Source organism: Apium graveolens, chromosome 2, assembly GCF_009905375.1.
Source record: "Apium graveolens cultivar Ventura chromosome 2, ASM990537v1, whole genome shotgun sequence".
Classification (NCBI taxonomy): Eukaryota; Viridiplantae; Streptophyta; class Magnoliopsida; order Apiales; family Apiaceae; genus Apium; species Apium graveolens.
The window spans coordinates 114,743,415-114,752,913 of record NC_133648.1 but is presented as its reverse complement, the minus strand read 5'-3'; the positions used below and the strand labels follow the sequence as shown (position 1 = coordinate 114,752,913).

Here is a 9,499-nt window from a genome sequence, read left to right as displayed (position 1 = left end):
TAACTCTCTTATAAATGAGCTCTTTTTATTGGTGGTTAAATAATAAATGTTAATGGCCCCCTCCTTTCATATCAATTCCACCAATAAAAAGAACCAATTTTTATTGGAATTAGTGACTAATATGTGTACAAATACCGATATATAAAATGCAGCTTTTTTTAAAATCGAAGTACACAAATTGCATTTATGAAAAGTCAGGTACATACTCTGCAATTATAAATTTTAATTATTATTTATCCTCCTCCAATTCCAAACAAAAAGATTCACAAAAACCCGAAATTTAAGTCTTAAACCCTTATCGTTGTGTAAACCCCATCTTTAAACCATCAGTCTGTGCCTATACATACAAATATACATACATTATTTTCTTTAGAGCTCTTCTAATGGCGGCCAGGCCACTAAAAAATTATCAACCAATAAGCTTCCTCACAAGGTAAGAACTCAACTTATATGAATAAAAAGCTTCAAAGCTGCCCCCTTTTGTATGTTTCTAATAATACACTGCATATCTGATCACATTAGCTATGATACATTTCAAGAATCATTTATTAAGGTCTGATCTCAAATGGGTTTTCTTTAATTTTGCTAAAACCAACTTTGAATCATCAAAGATTGCTTTTTGGGCATCTGGGTCATGCCAGATTGTTAAAAACCCTAGGTTTTATGGTAAGAGAAAAAGTGATAGAAATGAGGATGTTCCATTGATTAAAGTAAGTAGGGGTCGAAGAAAAGAGGCGCAGACTGCATTGTTAGAATATTTGCATTCGACTAGGAGTATGCAGTTTAGGGATGCTGAAAATATGAGTATGAATTCTCCGCGGTTTCTTGAAAATATTTTGAAGAAATTTACTAATGACGAGAATATTGGAAAGTCAATAACTCGATTTTTAAGGTACCATCCGATTAATGAGTTTGAACCCTTTTTTGAGAGTATTGGTTTGAGTCCTAGCGAGTATTCTTCATTTTTGCCACGCAATGTGTTTTTCTTGAATGATGATAAGTTGTTGCTAGAGAATTACTATGTTTTGTGTAATTATGGTATTGTCCGGAATAAGATAGGGAAGATATATAAAGAGGCTACGGAGGTGTTTCGGCATGATTGTGAGATTTTGCAAGCAAAGCTAAAATCTTTTGAAGAATTGGGGTTTGATAAGTCTACAGTTAGTGACATTGTTGTTTCAAATCCGTATCTTTTGTTGGACAATATTCATAGGGATTTCTTGATAGCTGTAGAAAAGTTGAAAACTCTGGACATCGAGTGTGGTTGGATTGAGGAACATATGTTAAAGGGAGATACATACAATTGGAGACATGTGTATGAGCTTTTGTGCTTATTACGTAAGATGGGTTGCAGTAAGATGCAATTGCGAGAAATTTTGAGTCAGGCTTCACGACTTATTTTTGAGTGTTCCGGAAGAACAGCTACTTCCCTAATTAGTTTCATACTAAAATTTGGAGTCACCTCTAGTCAGATAATTGATATGTTTCTGCACTTCCCACAAAGTGACCTTGGCATTTATGCACGGAATATGAGACAATCCTATCATTTTCTTGTTGAATCCGAGTTGAATGGTCAGGAGATCGGGAAAATAATGCGTACACACCCTTTATTGCTTGGTTCATGTAATTTAAAAAAGGTTGACAGCTTGTTGGTGTGTTTGAATATTGGTAAAGCACGACTTCGTGAAATCATCACCAAGGACCCACAAGTTCTGAAAAGTTGGGTTATGGGATCAAGAGTGAAACCATTAAATATACAGAAAGAGAGTCCACAAAAACAGAAGGCTAAGTTCTTGTTGGACCTAGGATATATTGAGAATTCGCCTGAAATGAAAAAAGCTTTTAAGGCTTTTAGAGGCAAAGCCGGAGAACTTCAGGAGAGATTCAATTATTTGGTCGATGCCGGTTTTGACCGTAAGGATCTACTAGAAATGCTCAAACTAGCTCCTCAAATTCTGAATATGTCCAAGAATATGCTTGAAATGAAGATTGATTTTCTTGTAAATGGTTTAGGACATCCAGTATCTTCATTAATAGCATTTCCAGCCTATGTATCATATACAATACAACGAGTCAATCTTAGATTTTCAATGTATAATTGGCTCGTTGCAGAGGGAACAGCGGAACCCAATCTAGCTTTAAGTACCATCATTGCATGCTCAGATATGGCATTCATAAAGCAGTATGTAGAGCAACATCCTGAAGGTCTTGAAATGTGGGATAAGTTTAAGAAAGATATTTATTCTGACTGAAAATCCTAATTTTTTCTTTAGCTATGGGAATTTGTTTTCCAATACTTTCTATATCACGGGGTTCTCCTGCAATCTAACATTTGTCGAGTATCTGAGCTTTTTATTTGCTAGGATATGAACACACATGAGCTTGAGCCGTTAGCGAAGAAATTGCATGAGGACAGGTAATTCGTTTTTGACTTGTCATCATTTTTCGCATACTTAAATACAATGTAACTCTGTAAAGTTCTAACATGATTTGATAACTCGAAACTGTTTGCTTTAATTTAATGTATTGCATCTATAGTAATATCTAAAATTGAAGAAATATCTGCACAAGGTAGGGCACGTTAAAAGAAATTTTTTGCGTAGAGGTATCATTTTTGAATTTTCATGTTAAGCTTCGATCAAGATCACTTCTTTTCCTTTATTTTTCATCATGTCTTTTGCCATCTTTTCTTAAAAAAAGATAAATAAATTAATGGCACGAGATCGAACACAGTTGATATTAACAAGTTGAGTGGTGGCAAGTAGTGCATGCTTGTCCGGATGTCGAATGATTCCAGATAACTTACACCGATCTTGATATTATAGTTTAAACTCGAGCTCCATGAATAGAGAAACTAAGTATATACAATACTTTTGAATTTAATCTTCGGACTTATCATATTTTGCCAGTTTGTGTACTAGTACTACGTTATGCTTTTGAGTTCATTCTTTGCTCACTTAAGGATATCCATAGATTTATCTTGCCTTTTCTACCTACACAAATTGTAGGCAGTAGGTGTTCAACTTCCTCTGCACGATCTGCACTAGTTAAATTCCTTTGTCAACTTGCAGACGTGCTAATCTTCCAGATGTATAATTTATATGTGGTCCACGAAGTAGTAAAATTTAGGAATACAGCAGTTTCACATGGTTTCAACCTTAACGACCTAGGAATATTGCAACCTGGTGACAGTTACTTCTAAAAGAAACTGCCTACTGATGCGGAACGAAGAATAACAATATTAGTTTGTATTTATTTTATATTATTAGTTAGGAATGGATCTACTTATATTTGGTTAAGAATAATTTTATATATAGTAGGTAAGAATTATTAGGTAGTAATTATCAATTAGAATTAGTTTGCTATTTTTTAGGATCTTACTTGTTTACCAAGTTTTAGGATTTTTATATAAGAAATTGTAAGCTTCGTTATGGAATAGAATTGATTATTATTGAAATTGAGATTGTTCTCTTTCGTGTTATGGGTTGCGATCCTAACAAACTTCTCTTCTGTGGTTGAGAAATCCTAGGGTTGTGATTCTTTTTCAGTTGGATCACCTTAGAAGTTAGAAGTGGGTTTTTTGTGGTTAATCCACAAATATCTATCCTTTTACTTGTTTTTAATACCTGTCATGCATCACCTACTGAATCCAAAGATGTAAGAGTCTTATATTATACAGGGTGACTAGAGTTGACAATCAAAATGGCTATGGACTAGACTCTAGACCGAGGTCGATAGACATTTGTAGTTCCTTGTAGGGCCTGGAAGTAATTTTAATGTATGGATCTTTTTAGAAGTTCTTATGCAAGGGAGTAAAACAGGACATTGAATCACCTACTTATGTGGTGAAAGCCAAGCACCATATGGATTTGAATTTTATTAACTATAAAAGCATTTGACATCTACCTTCAAATATAAAGAACAAGATAAAATAGCAATTGCACAGTTTCAACACCAAAAGAGAAAAAATATCTAGTAATTGCTCAATATAGGTTGCGATTAGAAGGTTCATTACACTAAGAATGACTTCTACCTTACTAGTCTAGCTCTTGAATAGTTGCAGGATACCCTTCTAACATTGATAGGACTCGGATGTAGTTATTGCTTTGTAAGAAGATCCCAGTTTAAGTTTTATATAAAAGGTCATGCTTTTCTTGTCATATATAAATTTTAATCATTTTCTTTTGCCTCTGATTTCAATATTAATAATCGAGATATGTCCACAACTCTGTGATCTCAGATTTCGATAAGATACGCCACTGACTTAGAACTAGAGGTTTTGTTTAGGCTTCCCTGGGTCATGAAGAAGCAAGAGCTTTGAAGTGCAATAATGTGACAATGAACCATTAAGAATAAAATGCCTTCAAGAGTACCAGACTACCAGTTACTTGGATTTGTTACACAGGACAATGCAAGGCATGTTTTCAAGATTTAAATAATAGTTTGCAAGCTAGCTTTGACGTCTTGTTTTGAAAATTAATCAAGCCCAATATGTAAGTTGTTAAGTGGAGACCTTTACTTGGATTTTTAAATGGGTGCCACATTTGACCCGAATTTGCTAAAGATGCTGCTGTGAAACTTTAAAGTTCAAGATGGCTAACTATCGGTTTTATCTATGGAAGTTCTTTTGCTTCACGTGAGCCAATTACTCTATATGACTTTATGTTCACTGTATTTAAACACCTCCACTCATGAATTCTTAACATCATAACTAATTTGTGGTTGGATTATGTCAGATTAGGTTCCGTTTACACCTTCAGGGGTCATATGATTAACCCTTTGATGTCATTGAAGCTTTCAATAATTGTGAATGTTTCTCTTCTCAGTAAGATTACCAAATTCACCAATTGAGTAGGTAGCTAATGGTTGAGTCTCTTACTCATTACTTTGCTTATACGAAAGCTGCAACTGCAATTGCAGAAGGGCGATGATTCAGTAAATCCCGACAGCTATTTGAAGAAAAAGAAGAGATTGTTTTGTCATCAATGTTTTATACCATCAATTAATCGTGTCAATTCTCATCCATGGTAAGCAACTTTACGCCCATGGTTTTGTAATTCTTTTTGTGAACATTTTGTCATCCATTATTTTGATGTAAAGTTAGACTACATGTTTTATTTATTTACATCATTCCTTCTTAATCAGAGGAGACTTAGGCCATATGTGTAACTGTGGATACTAAGTTGTAACTTTAAAATAAACATTGTTCCATGCATGCTCTACCTAATTTTAATAATGTTTATGTTCACACATGTGTGTTAGAGTATCACAGTGCATGCAGCTGCTGATATCAAGAAATATTTTCTGAACATATTGAAAATTTGACATCCACATGTCAATTATTTTGCCTTCACATTCATATCTGCTCACCAATGTGCAAGGGCTAAGCTTAAATGATTAATCTGAAGAGCAAGATCAATATAGTATATTAACATATTTAGTACTTTCTGTTAACAATACTCTCCATATTATGCGTGGTCTCATATTGTATTTTTACATTTTTTTTCCATTTAAAACATCAACTAAGATCGTATGTTACTATGTCGTCGTCATCGTGATATCTGATTTGTTATTGGTAGTTTGCTTAAGTGTATTGCAGTATATAATTTACCAAGTGTTTCGAATAAATTTTTCTTAAAAACCTCAAAGATAAAATATTATCATGGGACTTTAAGTGAGGTGAAAAGTGATTCCAGAGAACAAATAAAGATGATATGTTCCCTATCTTCCAATGTGATATATGATGCATCATGCATTTGTTTAACTTTAGTATAATGTTCAACTTTCACTTTTTCCTTGTTTGTTTCAGATTCTCCCACCCTCTCTATAACACCCTTCAAATCCGGGGTATAGATTTGGGGCATTATTAACAACTACAACTAAACCTGCACAAGCGGAATATAAATATAATAATTACCCCGAACTAATACTACTCAGGATCTTTTAAGGGTTGAGTTGAAAACAAGAACCACATACTACACTTTATTACAAACCCAAATAAATAAAACCTGTCTTAAGAACTCTTTTTGTTACAAAACTTTATTCTATCTACAATCTCACCACACAACTTTTATTCAAACTACAAAAAGACTTTTATTCAACCCAACATTACTACTTATCCTGTTACACCTGATCTGGCAATTCAAAGCTCTCTTCGGGAATGGGAAGGAACACTCTTGGTATAAGAGGGTCCCGCTGCTTGACTCGCTTCTTGACTATGCGGGTCCTGATGGGTTTCATTCTCTACCTTAACTGTAAAATAATAGGAATAACAATAAAAGGGGATGAGCCAAAATTGCTCAACAAGCCTGCAACAATATATAGTATAAAGAGAGAGAAATAAGTGAACCAATAAGCTGCTGGTTGGAACAACCATCTGAATCTGTATAGGATAGTAATTTGCCAATGCTGGCGAGTACCAAATGAACAAGACTGGAAACAAGAACCAACATATGCACTATAACCCGCTGATCAGTCAGGATATAGTGCGGAGCTATACCCAACTGCATAGACCCAACCAACATAAAGAGTACTCAGGCAACTTTTGTAACAACCGGGAAATTTACGTTGTATTATATCATATTTATAATAAAATATGTGTATTAATATGTCAGTTATGTGTGATTATCTGTTAAACCCTAATTGTTACATGCTACGTGTATTCTGTATCATTTCTATATTTTTAAGGTATTTTTCAGATGTTTTATATCGTATTCAAAGGTTTCATTTGAAACGCTTTGCAACCCAAATAATGATTTTAAAGCCAGTATTTCAAATAAAATAATGGGCCTTATTTTTCATCATACGACTTTTACAATCGCAATATTCTGAACATCTAGATATTTTATAAATTTTCTCGTTTTACGAAAAATGACTTTTCCGGGTCCCATTGGGTGTTAAAAACCCCACAAAAAGCACATTTTTATTTTTATAAAATTATAGGACTTTTATTTATACCATTTCTTTGTATTTTTGAATTATTCACAATTTTTGGGAATTTTTGGCATATATATATTGTATATATAAAATATTTAAAAATTAAATTTTAATACCCAAAAATTATAAAAATTAGGGCCAAATATTTTTATTAAATGTATAATTAGCCCCTTAATTTTATTTAGGAGTATTATTTTTCATACTATAAATACCCTGATTATTATTAATTAATTCATAATTCTGCAAATTAATTCCCAAATTCAGAAATTAGGGTTCTTGAGTTCTTGATTTCAAGCAAAGATTTGACAGTGATTCTGATCTCCAAATCAAACATGTGAGTACTCAATCGAAAGCTCTTGATCCCTACTTTCTAATTCTGTCATCAATTTTGTGTTTTATTACGTTGATTTTCAATTCGTAATTCTAGGGTTTATACCCGATTTGGGGGTTTTTGATTCTGGGGTTCTGGGTTGATTTTGATGCTTGATATAGTTTCCTTTACTTGTTTACAATTGATTGGTGATAGTTAATTGATCGGAGTTATGTTCTAGATAGTTGTTCTTAGTTTAGGGTTTATGTAAACTTTAATTAGTTCATTTTTGTATTTGCAAGAATCTGTGATTGTTTTGAATATAGGGGTTTGATTGTAGAACTCATAAGCTTTGTTTTGATATATTATTTGCAATTTTTCATGTACGAAATGGTTAGTTTGGGTTTTGGCCAGATTTCTTCTTGTTTTAGCCGGAGAAATCGTTGTAGAGATTGATAGGTTATGATATTGATGTTGTTATGTTCCTGGTAAAATTCTGAACGAAAACCCACCAAGAAACGAATTGAACGATGCCTATTTGCCCTGGGAATCGAGCACGTCGGACTCGGGTGAAGCTCGCCGGCGTTTACTCTGTTTTTGGCCGGATAAAACGATCCATGCGACGGGGATAGAAGATGACGGTGGGATTGAGTTCCTAGAAGCACGGGGAATGAAAACCCTCAACTGATTTCATCGTTTCATCGCTGTTTAGGCCGGATTCATTCGCCGGAAAACCCACCGGCGTCATTGCCGGTGGGGCAGTTCTTGAGGACCCGATTAAACCGGACCCGACCCGTTTGTTTTATTTCAGACCCGATTTTGATCCACCAAACCTCAATTCCATTTTCCAGAAACTGTTTCTGAGTTTTTAATTATTTACTTTTATTTTATAAATCAGAAAATCAGTTTTAAATTCTGAAAAATATTATTAATAATTCCTGAATTATTTTAATAATTCGAATTTAATTACTTAATTAATTATTTAACTATTATCTAATTAATTAATAATTAGGTAATTAATTAATAAATAAGGATTAATAAAATGATTAATAATCCGATAATTAATTTATATTACGAGTAACTCGTATCTATACGGGTAGCGATTCGATAATTAATATTATTATTCGGTCGATAGTTAATTATTCGTATAATATCGTAATAATTATTCGTATCGTATAATTAAATACGGATAATTAATTGATTAACGAATCGTATAAGTTATAATAATAACAATGATGTTTCGATAATTATGCGAGAAATGTGAATAACTCGTAGAAATACGAGTAATGGATCGTTGCGTTGAAATATGATTCGAATAATAACTCATTTATTCAATAATTAACGTACCAGTTAATGATATTGATTATTTATTTATAAATACTCGATCTAATCGAATAAATAACGATAAGTTGTAAATATTTTTAATAAATTGTGATTAATCCTAATAATTATGGATTAATTATTTTATATTATTAAATAATTATTTATTAATTATTTATTAGTTCTTTATTAGTTATTTATTTATTAATTTTAAAAAGTGATAAATTATTTCGATAATTAATCACATAATTTTCAATAAATCATAACTTTTTCGTTTTAACTCCAAAAATTATAAAAAAAATTATTTTTGACTTTGATTTTTCTTAAATAATTATTCAAAAATTATTTTGGGATTTAAAAATTAGCAATAATTATTTATATTGAATTAGCAATGTTTATTTGATAATAATTCAACCGTTAGTCCGAATTGAGCGAAACGAAAGCCTATTGACTCAGAAAAATGAATTCTTTTCACTAAAAATAATATGAAGACCTAATTTCTTCTCGAAATTAGTTGATTTTATTGATTGCTTGATTATCAGTCGAAATGCGTACCGAGATGAGTTCGAAAAATTACGGAAAAATGGGAAATGAAGCAGAAGGTGATCAACGGAGCAATCAGCGAGTCGATTTTGATTCTAAAAATTATTTTTTTTGACTATAAAAATGATTATGTGCTTATGTGCTTATGTGTATTATGTGGTTAATCGAGTCTTGCTTATATGTAATATAAGAGTCAGTTATAGGCGCATGGGTAGATAATAGGAACGAAATGAAGTCAATTCAAGATGCAAATTAAAGTACAAGATGACTTAATCAGTCTATTTTGCTAACAGAAGCTAAGCCAGCAAGGCAGGTCAAGTAGGGGATAGACGGAAGTGATTTAATTGCAGTGAGTCGCGCAAAAGGCAAGTTTCTTCCCTATTCTAATTT

The 9,499-nt window shown here is 32.6% G+C and overlaps 1 protein-coding gene across 1 annotated transcript; it reads left to right on the top strand.

The window, feature by feature from the left end:
* The first annotated feature begins 254 nt into the window (after window positions 1-254).
* Window positions 255-2,296, top strand: LOC141707766 (transcription termination factor MTEF18, mitochondrial-like). The gene has a single exon (XM_074511111.1). The coding sequence runs from the start codon at window positions 525-527 to the stop codon at window positions 2,250-2,252; it is 1,728 nt and encodes a 575-aa protein (XP_074367212.1). The 5' UTR covers window positions 255-524; the 3' UTR covers window positions 2,253-2,296.
* The last annotated feature ends 7,203 nt before the right edge of the window (window positions 2,297-9,499 follow it).

What these genes read in the sequence shown, in the direction of transcription:
- LOC141707766 (XM_074511111.1), top strand. Translation starts at nt 525, where the DNA reads ATGATACATTTCAAGAATCATTTATTAAGGTCTGATCTCAAATGGGTT.